The following is a 17,279-nucleotide window of genomic DNA, read 5'->3' on the forward strand; positions in this document are numbered from 1 at the left end:
ATCACTGGTATAGGTGGTACCTTGCTCAATAGTAGCAACTGTGAAAGGGATCTCGGAGTCCTAGTAGACAATCAGTTAAATATGAGCCAGCAGTGTGCTGCAGCTGCCAAAAAAGTCAACACAGTGCTAGGCTGCATTAACAGAGGGATAGGATCAAGATCACATGAAGTGTTAATATCACTTTACAATGCCTTAGTAAGGCCACATTTGGAATACTGCATCCAGTTTTGGTCACCATGATGTAAAAAAGATGTTGAGACTCTAGAAAGAGTACAAAGAGCAACAAAGATGATTAGGGGACTGGAGGCTAAAACATATAAGAAATAGTTGCTGGAATTGGGTATGTCTAGTTTAATGAAGAGAAGGAGGAGGGGTGACATGATAGCAGTGTTCCAATATCTCAGGAGCTGCCACAAAGAAGAGGGAGTCAAGCTATTTTCCAAAGCACCTGAAGGCAGGACAAGAAGCAATGGATGGAAACTAATCAAACTTAGAACTAACAAAAAATTTCCTGACAGAACAATTAATCAGTGGAACAACTTGCTTCAGGAAGTTTTTAAGAAGAGATTGGATTGATATAGGATTTCCTGCTGAACATGGGGTTGGACTAGAAGACCTCCAAGGTCCCTTCCAACTTCTATTCTATTCTATTCTATTCTATTCTATTCTATTCTATTCTATTCTATTCTATTCTATTCTATTCTATTCTATTCCATTCCATTCCATTCCATTCCATTATTACCAGGTTTTAGCATTTCTAGTCAATTTCTTGATTCAGTGGACTATTCAGTGGACTATTCACTGTAATTATCTACACTAAAATAAGCCACTTAATCTGTAAGGTACATTGTTCAATATATATATTGATATCTTTCACTGATTTACCATTTAACCATATATAATTGCTAAGACCAGTGCTTTTTTTGTAAGAAGAAAGGTGCTGAAACTCACATCTTGTTAATCTTTTATTTAAAAAATTATATGTTCAGTTCTTAGCAGGACCAGTGGTTGAGAAGTAATTAGTATTTTTTTTCTCATTTTTAAATTTGGGGTCACACATTTACACTAAAAAATTAAAGATTTTCAATTCACTAATGATTTTTAAAAATAATTTACCTTTCGCACATAGTCAATTACTGTACACACACCCACACATGTCAGTTGTGTAACGAAACATAATGGTCGCCGCCTGCAGTAAGCTCTCAGTGCGTGACCACAAGACCAATCACAAGCCAAGTGGTGCCACAAGCCAAGCAGCGTCATCACAACCAGTGCGGACGAAGTATGCATGCATCGGTCTCGACACCCAAGCGGCCTGCATGCACCATTTTAATGATTTTGCCGCCAACCTGCTACCCTCAACAGGGTGAATTCAAGTCCATGTGGGCCAAACATCAAATTTTCAAAAGTTATTTTTAAAATTTGGAAAATCCATCAAAAAAAGATGCTGGACCTCCGTTCTGGTGTGTTCTATGACAAAAAAAGCACTGGCTAAGACTATCCATTGCACATATAAGCTATCAAGGAATGCAAATTAAATGTGAGTTGGCCAGCTTGAAGAAGCTTTTATGAAAGGAATGTACATTGATTAATCATGGATGTGGGCAACATGCCTAGAATTAGAAATTGTAACTGGTTGGTAAAATCAGTATCAGTAGTACACAGAGTAGCATGAAGCTACTAATTACTAGCTTTATAGTTTGCTCCATAATTTGTATATACAGTACACAGTAGTCCTAGACTTAACTACCACATTTGAGCCCAACATTTGTTGCTAAGTGAGATGTTAAGTGAGTTTTGCCCAGTGTTATGACCTTTCTTGCCACATCACTGCAGTTGTTAAGCTAGTAGCATGGTTGTTAAGTGAATCTGCTTTCCCATTGACTTTGCTTGTCAAACAGTCATAAAAGGTGGTCATAGGACAGCAGGATATTCCAACCATCATAAATATGAGTCAGTTGCCAAGCATCTGAATTTTAACCACATGACCATGGGGATGCTGCAACGGTCAAAAGTCATTTTTTTCAGTACCGTTGTAATTTCAAACAGCCACTAAATAAACTGTTGTAAATCAAGGACTACTTGTATTTACTTTTCTGAAGAAATATCAATACTTCAGTGCTGCAGTAAAAGTAACCGACTTATACATTTTAGGTTATAATCTAATATTTGCTCACCTGGGAGTAAATATTGAATTTAGCCAAACTTATTTCTGAATAAATAGTATAGAAAAACATTGTTGATTAAGCAATATTAAGACTATAGCATAATTTTAAATAAAATTTTGTTTCTAGATCCGATATATATTTCCTGTAGTTTATGGACAAAGATGAGTATCATCTCTCACTGGCTAGAGAAGTAGAGTTGAATTTAGCAGTCAAATCTCTGGGGCCACATCTTGCCTTTCTCTCCTAGATGAAGCAAGCAGGTCATAAAAAGGCCAAGTTTGAAGACCCCTGATTTAGAAAATTCTCCTGTAAGATAAATGAAGGATCCTAATATGATGTTCCTGTCAGCAGTTTTTATAGGCATTTCTAATTAAACTAAGAAACTTGAAAAAGGTTTCCTATCTAGATTGAGAAATCCTTCATTTTAATACTACACTGCTAAGAAGTCAAATCTTTCTCGGCATTCATGAACATGCTGTTGTGTTTGTAGTAGCTGAGGATGTGGTTTTTATTTTTTGTTTTTAGAAAACTGAGTAATTATCTAACCCAGATTGAGATCTATGTGAAATCGAGCATTATTTGTTAATTTAATGGGGGAAATAATACAATTTTTTAGAAAGAAATGATTATATGTCATCCAGTTGGTATCAACTTTTACTGACTATACAGAAATATCTTTTGTAGGATGATCTGTCTGCAATTTGGCTCTTCCAGCAATGTATCAAACGCTGCTGTAATTAAATGCACCCTGCTGCAGTTGTCTTCTTTTTTCTTCCATCTTTTGCACCGTTACACATTTCTTGATGGCTAGGCCTTTGTATAATACGTCCCAAACATGATAATTTGTCATTTTTGAGAACTCTGGATTGCTTTGTTATACAATCTGTTTGTCTTCTCAGCTATCCATGGAATTATCAGGAGTCTTCTCCATCACCAGAATTCAAAAATATCAATACACAGTCTATCCTGCTTCTTTGAAGTCTAATTTTAATAGAAGGTTACAAGGAAACAATTGTCTGCATGATTTTGATTTTTGTAGATACAGACACATCTTGGCCTCTGAATGCCTTTCTAAGGTCTTCATGGATATCCTGCCAAGTGCTGGTCTGCAGTGTATTTCTTGACTGCTCCTTTATTTACAGATGATCCTAAAACGTAGAATCTATCCACAAACTTCAATGTTTTCAATGACAATGCTATGGCTTACTGCTGTGCCCGCTGGCATCTTGGTCTTTATATTTAATCTTAGCCCCATTATTCACTGGGTTGTTTTAAATAACTTTATTAGAACTTGCAGATCATTTACATTTTTAATCATCAGAGTGCACAGTGCAGATTATTAGTGTTTCTTCTGATTTCAAAACTGTGATCATCTTCCAATTCAGCCTATCCCAATGTATACTCAGAATATAAATTAAATACATAAGCGTTCCTTAATCTCGGTGTGAAATTGTTAAAAGCTTTGAAGGATTAATTCTAACCTGAGCGTGCCTGTCCTTTGACATTATCCTTAAGGAAAGGTAGATATTAAACCTACCCTTAGGGAAGGTGGGTATTAAAATCTCTAGGAGGTTGGTTGTACATGGCGTTAAAACAGCACAATAATTACTTATGAGATGATTCTCTGTATTATGTGTATGCCCATAGTTCAATACTAACAATAATTAGTTACAAAAATTACATTTATATGATATAAAGCTCTGTGATGAGGTGGCTTGCAAATTATGTATTTGTTACATCCTAGTTAAGACTGCTTTTTGTTACTCTAGGATGCATAAAATATGATTATGTTGTAACACTATATTTTATAAAATGAGATTCTAATACAATGGGAAGATAAATAACAAGACAGCTGAGTAACAACTGAAAATACAGTATAATATGTTACCACTAGTCATGGATTAAAAAAAAACTTTATTTATTATATCCACCTAGCTCCAATAAATTGTGGCCTGTGTACAAAACAAAAGAAAACAAAAACTATAAAATAGATAAAACCTATTGTCTCATAGACCAGGGGTGCCCAACCCCTGGGCACGGACTGGTATCGGTTTGTGGCCTGTGAGGAACTGGGCTGCACAGCTGGAGGTGAAGGGCAGGTGATGCTTCATCGGTATTTGCAGTCACACTCTAGCGCTTGCATCACTCCCTCAACTCCACCTCGGGTCATCAGACATTAGATTCTCATACGAGTGTGAACCTTATTGTAAACTGCACATGCGAGGGATCTAGTTTGTACATTCCTGCCCCCCCCCCCAATTTGTGGAAAAATCGTCTTTCACAAAATTGGTTCCTGGTGCTAAAAACGTTGGGGACTGCTGTTATAGATACCTGGAGTAAAATGGTCTAAAATCCATATTAAAAAAAACTCTCCCCAAAACCAACCAACCAACCAAGCAAACAAACAAACAAAAAACCAATCCCAGGTTTGGGATCAAAGCCAGGTGTTAAGAGCTTTTCAAAATCCTAAGAGAGAGGATGCTGTCTTTATTTCTGGTGATGGTGTTCCAGAGAGTGAAGGCCAAGAAGAGAAGGCCTAGTTCCTTGGTCCCATAAGAGGCTCACATTTAATGGAGGGGACCTGCAATGTTCCCACTCTGCCAGAATGTATTGGATGGACAGAAGGAATCGGAGAAAAGTGGCCCTCAGGTATCCAGACGCTGTGCCATATAGTGGATTTTCATAGAAAAATCTTAAGTGCTTGCTAGAAATTAAAAATAACTTGATGGTATGTATAGTACTTTAGAGGGCTCTCTGTAGGCAGTCCTAGGTTAACAGTAATTGGAACTGAAATTTCGGGTAAGTGCAATGTCACATGACAGCAGGCTTAGAGATGGCAATCCTGACACTTCCAGTTGCCATTATTAAGAGAGGATTGTGGGTCATTAAGTGAGGATCTCATTGCAACTTCCTACTGGCTCCCAACAAGCAAATTCATTAACAAAGCTGGCAGGAAGTTGGAAATCCCAGACAGCTCAGAAGCAGGCTAATGGGCAGGTAAGTGACTGCTATCGATACATGGCGGGCTATTGCATTGTGAGTGCAGTGGGGCTTGGGGTGATCGCTGCACAGTATGGGAGAGAGTGCAACAGGCTAGCGCATGTGGGGAGGGGCTGGAGGGGCTGCTACACACTGAGACAGATTTAGCATAATGACTTGTGATCTCTGTCAGCTTCCCCATTGCCTTTGCTTGTGGGAGGACAACAGGGAAAATGGCAAATCGTGATCATGTGATCGCAAGATGCTGCAATTTCATAAGTAAAGCTGATTGTCAAGCATCCAGAGAAGGATGCTGGGGCAGCTGTAATTTTGTAGACCTCTTCATTAGTGCCATTAACTGAGGAAAACCCATAGTTAATAACAGGCACTTATAGTTAATAACAAGCCAACTGGCTATGAGTGTAGTTTGTGCAGCAATAGTGATACCCAGCAGGCATCCATTATTTTTTATGCTGCTGTATTCTGAACAAGTGGTAGATTCCATGTGATCTTCAAGGGCTGCCCTATGTAGATTGTATTGCAATCATTCTATCATTAGATGACCACATATAAAGGGCCTCCCAATGGATCAAAGGATAGTCCAGGTGAACCTAGACAAGGCCTTCCTGACCATAGCTACCTGTCTTTAGGCAGTAACTGCAAGTCCAGAAAGATGCCCCAATTTTTGATTCATTTATTTATTATAGTTATATAGCTGCCCATTTCACAAAAAGTGAATCTGAGTGGCATACAACAATGAATTAAAACAGTCATTGTTAAAATTTCATACAAACATTATTAAAAAATAGAAACTGTACAGCACAGAGGAAAGCATTTATCAGCCATAATGATGGAGTTATCATTTTGCTGATCCCCTGGGATCCCAAGGCCTGGTGACAAAGCAGCAGGATTGGAGTAGCTTGACTTCTGGGAGGGAAGACTGTTATACAAGGTAGGTGCCATGGCAAGTTGCCCAACAGTGTTGAAAGTGGAAGGTACCACCTGATTCAAGACCAAGAACGGTAATATCCCTGACCCTTTAGAGAACCAAATGGTCATGTTAGGATTGAGCCAAAGTTTGTTTTGTCCAATCAAATTATTGATTAACTGGAGGTGATACCAATACATTGCAAAGCTGACAATTTGATATGTGTAAAACAAAGTGTGATTTGCATCTACAAGTTGCCCTTAACTTACAACCATTCATTTAGCAACTGTTCAGAATTACAATGACACTGGAAAAAGTACTCATAACCAGTATTCACAATTAAAACTGTTGTAGTATCCCTATGGTGACATGATCATTGCTATTTCTATAGCATTTTATAGATTGCTTTGAGGAAGTTTCTGTTCATAGAAAGTGAAGTTTGAAGTATTTTGAATACTTTCAAATGAAATTGTTCATTAAATCACATGAATAAAACGTTAAGTTTTTAAAAACTTTTTATATATACATTTCACATGCAGATTTAGAAATCTTCCTGTTTTATCTTTAAAACTGGTTTGGAAAATGTGAACATTGCTTGACCTTTAGATCTGGTATGATTCTTACTATAAGAGATTTAAATATACTTCATGAAGAATGTTTGTGGACTACTCCTGTATCACAAAAGATTTATAAACATAATTCCCAATGCTTTACGCTGCAACTAATTTATCTCCATTAAATGGATTCATTCATGGCATGCTGTAAAAGGCTTGTTATTAAAAATATAGCTTTGTGTGAAAGTTTGGAAGCCAGTTTTGGGCAAAACATAATCTTGACATGCCTTTATCTGTCTCTCTTTCTGATGAAGACATTTCCATCAAAAAAATTCCCTCTCTTTCAGAACAGAGGTAGTATTCTCACTGGAAATAAGATATTTATAACCAATTCCCTTATGTCAGGGATAGGCAACCTTAGCTCTTTTATGACTCGTGGAGCCATGCTGGCTCAGGAATTCTGGGAGTTGAAGTCCACGAGTCATAAAAGAGCCAAGGTTGCCTACCCCTGCCTTATGTGGTGTTGCTTATTAGTTGACACAAGAAACATCGCTATTATATAGCAAAAATGCTTGTCTTACTTTTTAAAAATAGTGTTTAAGAAATTGCTTTGTTACTTTTGGGGCTGGCAGCATCTTCCACATCATCATTTATTTAGATTGAAACTCACTAACAGGTTTGGTTATTTTAGTTTAATCGTGGGATTAAGAACTCAAATCATTCTGAGATTTACTTCTGCTAATTTATTTGGCAACATTTCATTACTTAACTAGTGTCAAGTTCTCTTATGAGGCTGTATGTTTCTATATACATAGAAGTTATTTGAATTGCACTGTGATAAAAGGTAAAATTTTCTTTGAATATTATTTGCTCACGAATGCCATGTTATTACTCTCCCACATGAAAAAGAGTTATAAGCATAGGCTTTTTGTAATTTCTGGACATTCCTTTATCCCAGTGGCTCCCAACCTTTTCTATACTCCGCGCCCCTAAAACGCTTCTGATATATTCCACACCCCGTACAAAAGTTCAAAATAATGGCAATGAATTATGCATATACACTACAATTTTGAAAACCCAAATTTTCACACCCCCTGGAATATTCTCTCGCACCCCCGGTTGGGAACCCCTGCTTTATCCAATAAGTATAGACAGTGGGGAAAGGAACACTGGCGACATTACAGTTTTCATTATATCTCTAATTATGTCATACATAAATGTATGGAAAGAGTCTTATCAGATTGGCGGGAAAAAGTTATTTTTTTTCCAGGAGGTACATTTCTTCCAGAACATTTTTTTTCCAAAAAAATGAGAGGAAACTTGTGCCTTGACCCTTCCTTCACAATCTGGATATAATTGTAAGCTTCTGCTGTTGACTACATTTGGCTTGAAGTATTATTAATAAATCTAAAATATACATGTGTAGCCATGATCTACCAAGCTGTTGCATAGCCTGTAGGATCATATCTGTTTTCCTTATTTCTATTTTGTTCTGATCAAAGAACACTCCTGGACAGAGTTTTAATAGGAATGTATTCTTTTTCTTACTCTTGTTCTGCAATTGCCAGGATACTAATTGGGATTCAAGCCTGCAATGGAACTAGTAATCTGCAAAAGAATAAATGGGAATTTATTTTGTATAAACTTAAACCACTGTACTGCACAGAGAAAAATTAATTCATGACAACTATACATTTCAGGAGTATAATGAAACTGTACAGTAGAAAATTAGAGCTGTCAACATCCCAGTTTGAAAAAGATGATTCCTTATTTACAAGAACCTCTTGCAGTATAAAATGAATTTAGACTAGCACTCTGGTTATTACCAAATTGAAAGGCTGCAGGAATTAATGGAGTATCTACAGAAACATGGCAAACTATAGTCTACATACTGATACTAAAAAAGAGGACCTAATAGAGTTTACTAATCATACTTATTATAGTTAATTGTACATGCTAGAAAGATAATGCTTAGGATCATCCAATTTGGATTAGAGACCTACATGGTAGGAGGGATATTAGATGTTCATGATGACTACAGAGAAAGTTAGAGCAAGAGACATTGATACTTCATTAAAAGGTTTGTGTTAACTCTATCAAGCTGTGGAAAATGGGAATTCCAGAATAACTCATTATCCTTATGCAAAACCTATACACAGGCAGGAAGCCACAATCTGGATCATCAAAAGAGAGTCTATCTGCTGAATATATTCAGAGTGATGCAGGATTGAAAGTAAATGGAAATGATTTTATAACTGGGGGAATAAGGATCAATAGCCTGCATTATGTTGATGATGTTTATAGTTAAAATTACAAATAATCTGCTTTTAGTGAAAGAGCACATTGAAAAATTACTAAAATTAAATATAAAGAAGGCTAATGATAAAAGTGCAGCAATGAACCTTTGAATTGACAGTGAAGATACTCAAGTGGTAAATAGCTTCTCCTTTGGGGATTGACTATCAACAATAAAAAGAACCAGCAGTAAGAAATGAACTTGGTAGAGCAGCCATAAGAGCCTTGGACAAGATATTCAGATGCCAGAATGTGTCTATATCTACAAAGACCTAAATCATGCAGTCAGTGATTTTCCTGTGATGCTCTTATGGAAATGTAACTAAATGTAATTAATACACTTTAGCCTGACAAAGCAGGCTAAAGTGTATTAATTCTTTTGAATTTTGGTGTTGCAGAAGACTCCTAAGAATGCAAGACAACAAAGGATCATCTAACAAATCAATCCAGAGTTCTCACTCAAGACACAAATGAGCAGGCTCAAGTTATATTTTTGACACATTATGTTAACACTAGCTGTCTTGATAAGTCTATAATACTGAGGAAGGTGAAAGGAAGATGATCTGTACTAATGTAGATGGATTTGATTCCCAAAGGCATTGGGTGCAGTTGAAAAATTTGGAGGGCCAGATTGGGCACAAAACTGGAGAAGGACAGACTGAAGAAGGTATGTCTGTGTGGTTCCTAACAGTACCAACTGAATGGGACATAACCAACATCTTTTAATGCTGCTTTCTGGGAGGAAAATAAGAGAGGTCTTCAGAAATATTCATCAATGCTGAATTTTCTCAAGGTTGTGTCACAGTATATTATGCATAGTAGAAAAATGACAACAGTTATGTGCTTCCTTTTTATATGCATCTTCTTAATTTTGTTTTATTAAATTAAAATAGATCCTTAATCATGTGAACCCTTAACCAGATCAGGGTAATATAGTAATATACAATATACAATACAATAGTACGTGTATTGTATTAAGCATGAAACAAATAGAAGAGGAAAGTGAAGGGAGTAACATGAAGTATCCATACGTGACCATTATTATTCAAAAGAAATCCATGCTAGGTAAAACTAATAGGTAACGAAACCATAGAACATATTGTTGTCTTCTTCTGAAAGTTTTTCCTCCATTCCACTGAGGTCATTTGAATAGTGTAGCAATATTTCTTATCCTGTTGTGATTGGACCTTATTTAACATCTTGGACTTTGTCTCATCCCCTCAATGTTTTCTGAAGTGAATGGCTGATGGTGCAGGTCCAGTCATCATGCAGTTCTTTTACAATTTTGGTAGGGGGGGCACTTAATTGCATGGCCACATAACCTAAATAGAGCAACTTCTTTTTTCACCTGCTGAGAAATTGTTCTAAAGGTGTTCTGCTGAGAGGAAATAACTTGGAGCTTGCAGCTGGAATGACCCAATAAGATTTGCCACGAGTGATTTTTTCACTTGTATTATACCTAACCTTTAAATATTCTAACTATATGCAATAGCATGTTTGCCTTTTTGTGCACATACATGTGGATATATGAATATGGATGTTCTGTCTCTTTTAATTAAACTGCAAATAATGAGCCATCCACACAATGAGATAAATCAAATGAATAAACATACAGCTCCAGACTTCAGAGCTCATCAAGCTTTCATTTCAAAACAATACAGAATAGTGATTTAATGTTGTTCATTGGGAATTTCATTCAGCCCTTGCTTTTACTTGGGTTGAGATTTTCATCAATAAACTATCAGCCTTCATAAATTAAAGGACACATGTAGATTTTTTTTGTGTGATTTGTTCTCTAGCCCCATTTCCAACTATTATCCAAAATATTTTCATTAATACATTTCTAGAGATAATATAATAAGAATAGCTTTTAATCAACCATGACCCAGTAAGTATGTGGAAATGCCAATCTATTTCTAAATTGTTAGGAAGATTGAAGGAAGTAGATCTTATAGTACAAGTGGACTGCAAAATTGAAAATGTATTAAATAACAAAACATAGCAATTCATTGTTATTAAAAATATATCATTGTTATTAAAATATGCCAGAGCCATATTAAGTAACAACAGGCGCATTTAGTTTTCTGATAATTTATTTTACATGATTTTTTTCTATACTAATTTTATAATTTACATAGAAAAGTGATTCGGATTTACATTTTTATTAGTCTGCAGCATATAGTAAGAAAATCTTTGATAGTATACTTCAAGGAGAAACCATAGATCAGTAACATATCTAGATTCTTTTTATCTCTCTTGCTTCATTGCCGTTATGTTAACTTCTTCCCTACTAAGCCATCACATCATCGTCGTCGTCATCGTTATCATCATCATCATCGTCATCATGTTTCTTGATCAAAATACTATGAATGAAACCTGAAATAAGATAATGAAGAGAAATTATTTCCATCCTCGTCTTCCCTAGACGATATCTCTTTTTGGAGTATTAAGTGTTTTAGTCAAATGAGACACATTTTGAATAATCTTGTGAATTTTTAAACATTTTTAAAGTAATTGGGAACAAAAATCCTCATTCCTTCCCCCAAAATCACATTTTTCTAATTTCCAAAGATTAATAGAATGGTTTTAATTTACCCAATTTTTGCCTGCTTTTTAGAAGGCATAATGATGGTAAGTCACACGTTCAACTTCTGATATCTCCAAGTAAGTGTTGAAAAGTTCTTGCATATAAATTTGGGAATTGCTGTAGTTAGTAGATGGATTTATATATTGCACCAAACCATAAATGGTTTGTTTGGTTTAGGTTTATCTTTTCATTTGAATCCAATCCAATGTAGTTCAGTAGACTATACTTGACAAGCTGGGGCTTAACATTTAATATCTGTGTTACTTTCATTCATATTCATAATTGTTGGTGTCTTAAGAACCAAAAAAATACAAATTGATTGATTTTTCCTTCTTTTGCTTTTTGTATTATCTTTCTGGCGGTGACTATTGTCTATGGGATTTACTACAAGATCAATTATCATGTGCTGCCACTTCTTCCTTCTTCCTGGGAGACTTTTGACTCACTGATTATATTACACTTCCATGTAGCCATTCCCTCAGAACCTCGGATAGGTATTATCTAAGTTATTATCTCAACATACTTTGCATTTTAAAAGTCTAAGAGCTATAAACTATGTCTAAAAATACTTTAAAATGCTCAGAAATGGATACTTCACCTGGAATTTACACATGGTCTTCTGCAGAGATATTTTCATAAATAGTCCCTCTGCTTTTGTACCAGTCTCACCCAGAACCTTCATTGGGAAGTTAAGGGAAATACCATATTTGATATTTGGACAATCTAAATCACAGTGGTTGTAACATAGCATGAAGATTGGTCAAATGATTGAATTCTTTGGCATAAAGGAGTTCTAGTGCAGAGCTGCAGGCATACTTCCTTAGTGATACATAAATTAATCACATTTATATATTATGTTAAATAAAAATTGGCTTGGTTACACCCTAGCATAGTGTGTAAATCCGGCCACTAGTTGCCAAATATGGTTTATGTCTTAATAGTAAGTATGATTCCCCAGGAGACTATCCTAATCAAATAAGTATCCAGTTAAAGTAGCCAAGTTAACTCACTATGAGTGCTGGGATAGGTGTGATAGGGTACACTAATGAGGATAACTGTTCTTTAGACAGATCTATGAAAGATTTTCTGGTAGTCGCTATACAATTCGTATGTTCAAAGAGAATGAGCCATTGAGGCTGGTTGTTGGAAGTGATACAGTGAAGGCTAGTGTTTTCATGTCAGTTTGATAAAATAAAATAAGTTCCAGCTTATGGTCTTCCCAGAAATACTAGTTGGTTACTATAGGAACAATAGCTAGCTTCATATATAGCTAAGTATATTTTGGTTTGAACATGGTTTAATACTATGCATGAACCCAGCTTTTATGGTTTATGTCAGGGGTCCTCAACCTTGGCAACTTGTGGACTTCAACTCCCAGAATTCCTCAGCCAGCAAAGTCTTAAAGTTGCCAAGATTGAGGACCCCTGGTTTAGGTAATACTGCAGTTAAGATAATATTGCCTTAGTACACTGAAATCAATGGGAAAATAGGTCATTGATATATCCAAGAAGTTATTCTCACTTTTGTAAAAAGCATCTAATAGTATCTGATCTGTACTGGCTTGGATCAGGAAAGCAATATTGAATAAAAAATATTGTTTATGGGTAGTCTTCCCTTAACAACTACAACTGGAACCTTTACTAAGTAATGTAGGCATTAAGTGAGATGTCATATGATAGGGACTTGCAAATTTACTGCCAACTTCTCCATTGACTGTTTGAAGCCAGCTGTGAAGCCTGCAAGTGGCAATCATGACAGTGAAGAGCAGTGTCACAGTCATAAATGCCAATTGGCTGTGAAGCGCCTGAATCTTGATCACATCACTGCAGGGATGCTGGGAGGGTTATAAAGTTACTTTTTCAGAAACTGTTGTTAAACAAGGAGTTATTGAGAATACCTGTATCTGGATTTTATTTATATATTTTTTTATTTATTAATTTTTTTTTATCTTGCTCTTATTAGTAATTCAGAAGTAACTCAAAGTTGTGAACATACTTAATACTTGTTTCTCTTCCTATTTTCCCCGCAATAACAACCCCTGTTAAGTGGGTTGGGCTGAAAGAAAGTGGCCCAAAGTCATCTAGCTGGCTTTTATATTGTTTTCACATTAACTTTACATTGTATAAATAAAATGTGGCTCAAAACCATGAGATTCCTCTTTATAATCAGACACAGACAGTCACAGAGATGATATTTATAACATCATAGAACTTTGCCAAAATCATCTTGGTATTCATCTCATACTACATGGCACATTTTCACTTAAATGCCATCACCTTCCTCATTCAGTTTATTTGGGAACTGTTTTTTTTTTCTTTTGAAAACAGTAAGTTTTGAGGCATTTGATATCAGTCTTTCAGAAGGTTCTAGTCATCCACACAAACTGAAATGTACAAGAACAAACTCTTCTCTATGACTTACTTTAAACGGGTCTCTTGTTTTCCCCCTTTCCTGTTCCTTTATTCTAAATAAAGGAGGGCGCCTTGGTTTACTGAGGAGCTCTGGGAGATGAGCGACGTTGGAGGGCCAGTAACTCTGAATCTGACCGATCACTATTAAGAGCCTATCTTAGGACTGATTTAGTGGTGATAAGGGCGGCAAAGCGTGTTCACTTTTCGGCACTTATTGCGTCCACAGAATCTCACCCGGCCACCCTGTTTAGGGTGACCCGCTCCCTTCTTAAAGTGGAGGAGGCGGAGGAACCCTTGCAGGGGAGAGCTGAGGAGTTTGTTCAGTTTCTCTTGGACAAAATCGCTCAGATTCAGAGAGACCTGGACTCCGACTGGGCAGTGCCAGCCGAGTTGCCGGGGGCTGGTCTTAGTCATGTTATCTGGAGCGAGTTTGAGTCTGTGACCCCTGATGAAGTGGACAAGGCCGTGAGGGCAATGAATGCCGCCACCTGTATATTGGACTTGTGCCCCTCCTGGCTGGTTTCTGCCAGTAGGGAGGTGACACGAGGCTGGCTCCAGGCAATAATCAATGCCTCCTTGATGGAGGGGTCTTTCCCGCAACCTTTAAAGGAAGCGGTGGTGAGGCCCCTCCTCAAGAAGCCTTCCCTGGACTCAGCTGTTTTGAAGAACTTTCGTCCTGTCTCCAACCTCCCTTTTGTGGGGAAGGTTGTAGAGAAGGTGGTGGCGTCCCAACTCTTCCGATCCTTGGATGAAACTAATTATCTGGACCCTTTTCAATCTGGTTTCAGGCCCGGCTACAGCACTGAGACTGCTTTGGTCGCACTGACCGATGACCTCTGGCGAGCCCGGGATAGGGGTCATTCCTCTATCCTGGTGCTTCTTGACCTCTCAGCGGCTTTCGATACCACCGACCATGGTATCCTTCTGCGTCATCTCGGAGAGGTGGGGGTGGGCGGCACCGTATTGCGGTGGTTCTTCTCCTACCTCTCTGACAGGTCGCAGTTGGTGCTGGCAGGAGGACAGAGATCGACCCCTAGGCGCCTTGATCATGGGGTGCCTCAGGGCTCAGTCCTGTCCCCCGTCCTTTTTAACATCTACATGAAACCGCTGGGTGAGATCATTCGGCGACACGGGGTGAGGTATCATCAGTACGCGGATGATACCCAATTATATATCTCCACCCCGTGTCCTTTCAGTGAAGCAGTCGACGTGATGTGCCGGTGCCTGGAAGATGTGAGGGTCTGGATGGGGGTGAACAGGCTTAGACTCAACCCTGACAAGACCGAGTGGCTCTGGGTCTTGCCTCCCAAAGGTCAACTGGATGGTCCATCATTAGTCCTGGGGGGGGCAAATTTACCTCCCTCAGTGCAGGCACGCAACTTGGGTGTCCTCCTGGACTCACAGCTAAATTTGGAACAACATCTATTGGCTGTGGCCAGGGGGACCTTTGCCCAGGTTCGCCTGGTGCACCAGTTGCGGCCTTATCTGGACCGAGAGGCTTTACTCACAGTCACTCATGCCCTCGTCACCTCAAGACTGGATTACTGTAATGCACTCTACATGGGTCTACCCTTGAAGAGCATTCGGAGGCTGCAGTTGGTTCAGAATGCAGCCGCGAGAGCAATTGTGGGCGCGCCAAGTTACGCCCACATGTCACCTATCCTCCGCGAGCTGCACTGGCTTCCTGTGGGTCTCTGGACGCAATTCAAGGTGTTGGTTATCACCTTTAAAGCCCTTCATGGCATAGGGCCAGGTTACTTACAAGACCGCATACTGCCGCACAGTTCCCAGAGACCGGTGAGGTCCCATAGATTGGGCCTCCTTCAGGTCCCATCGGCCAGACAATGTCAGCTGGCGGGCCCTCGGGGAAGCGCCTTTTCTGTGGTGGCTCCGACCTGGTGGAATCAACTTCCCCCCGAGGTTCGAACAACTCCCACCCTGCCGGCCTTTAAGAAAGCCGTTAAAACTCTCCTGTTCCGGCAGGCCTGGGGCTGATGTCCCCAGGGGGGGGCCGGGACATGATCGGACTTGCGGTATGATTGAATTATTTTATTGTTTTATTCTCGATGATTGTCTTAATTTTGTACGCCGCCCTGAGTCCTTTGGGATTGGGCGGCATATAAATCAATTAAATAAATAAATAAATACATACATACATACAAACATACATACATACATACATACATACATACATACATGTAGGGAACCAAATTACAGGTAGTCCTTAGTTTATGACTACACTTACAGTGATTATTCAAAGTTACAATATCATTAAATGAGGGAGGCTTATGACCAGTCATATTTTGCAGCCTCCCTGCAGTCATACGATTGCATTTTAGGCACTTCCAATATCTCATTGGCTGCCACAAAGAAGAGGGAGTCAGGCTATTCTCCAAAGCTCCTGAAAGCAGGAGAAGAAGCAATGGATGGAAACGAATCAAAGAGAGTGTCAAGTGATTGTAAGAAATGTTTTTATTTATCTGAGTTGCCTTAAATTATTCCTTATTGTTATACTTTTTATTTTTATTTACAGATTATATCTAGGAGAATTTCAAATCCATATGTGGAAAACCCGCCTAATAAGGTATTGTTACTGTTGTTTTTCTATTTGTATTATTATAGAAACTCTAGTCCAGGGGTAGGCAATCTTGGCTCTTTTATGACTCGTGGACGTCAACTCCCAGAATTCCTGAGCCTGCCCCTGCTCTAGTCACATTCCTTCATTGTTTTGAGCTATTTTATATTTAAATGCAGCAGTATTAGCAGCTCTTTATTTTTGAGCCCATAATTGCCATGTGGAATGTAATTTTAATATATAATTTTTATTGATAACTAAAACCATACTTTAAAAGATTAATGAAATTGTGCTGTACTAGTTTGCTCTGTCTTGCAAATTTTATATAGTTGTAAAGCTACATATAACTGTCTAAATTGCAAAAATTGTTGTCTGTCCAATTTATCTTTCTTTAGATTTATGGAGAGGATGCCTTGTGTGCTGGAAGAGCACTCAGAAACGTTTTTCTATTACAAGCTTCCGCTCTGATAAAAGATAGAATGTCTCTGATGGGCCTTTGCAGGTAACAGTGCATTTCTTATTTTAACTAAAAAAAATTCTTATTTTTACTTCCGCCTGCTCCGTCATTCACTTGCATTGGATCTGAATCGGTGCCCATGTATTTCTGGCTTGGCATCGATCTCTTTCTAAGCCAGGGGTCTTCAAACTCGGTCCTTTTATGACTCATGGACTTCAACTCCCAGAATTCGTCAGCTAGCTCCATGAGTCATAAAAGGGCTGAGTTTGAAGACCCCTGTTCTAAGCTGATAACTTCTTAATCCAAAGCAGTCTTGTGGTGCTAT

The 17,279-nt window shown here is 38.1% G+C and overlaps 1 protein-coding gene across 2 annotated transcripts in view; it reads left to right on the plus strand.

The window, feature by feature from the left end:
* The window catches only part of RAPGEF5 (Rap guanine nucleotide exchange factor 5), a 136,089-nt gene that overhangs the window by 1,682 nt on the left and 117,128 nt on the right, over positions 1 to 17,279 (plus strand). For both annotated transcript variants that reach the window (XR_005556506.1, XM_039342130.1), the window contains exons 2-3: positions 16,456 to 16,506; positions 16,893 to 16,999. Coding sequence is in view for 1 of the 2 variants with exons in the window: in XM_039342130.1 (XP_039198064.1) it covers positions 16,456 to 16,506; positions 16,893 to 16,999 (158 nt within the window). In the remaining variant the exon portion in view is untranslated. The remainder of the gene's footprint in view (positions 1 to 16,455; positions 16,507 to 16,892; positions 17,000 to 17,279) is intronic.

This window comes from Crotalus tigris, unplaced genomic scaffold, assembly GCF_016545835.1.
Source record: "Crotalus tigris isolate CLP2741 ecotype Arizona unplaced genomic scaffold, ASM1654583v1 scf7180000017774.6281472, whole genome shotgun sequence".
Classification (NCBI taxonomy): domain Eukaryota; kingdom Metazoa; phylum Chordata; class Lepidosauria; order Squamata; family Viperidae; genus Crotalus; species Crotalus tigris.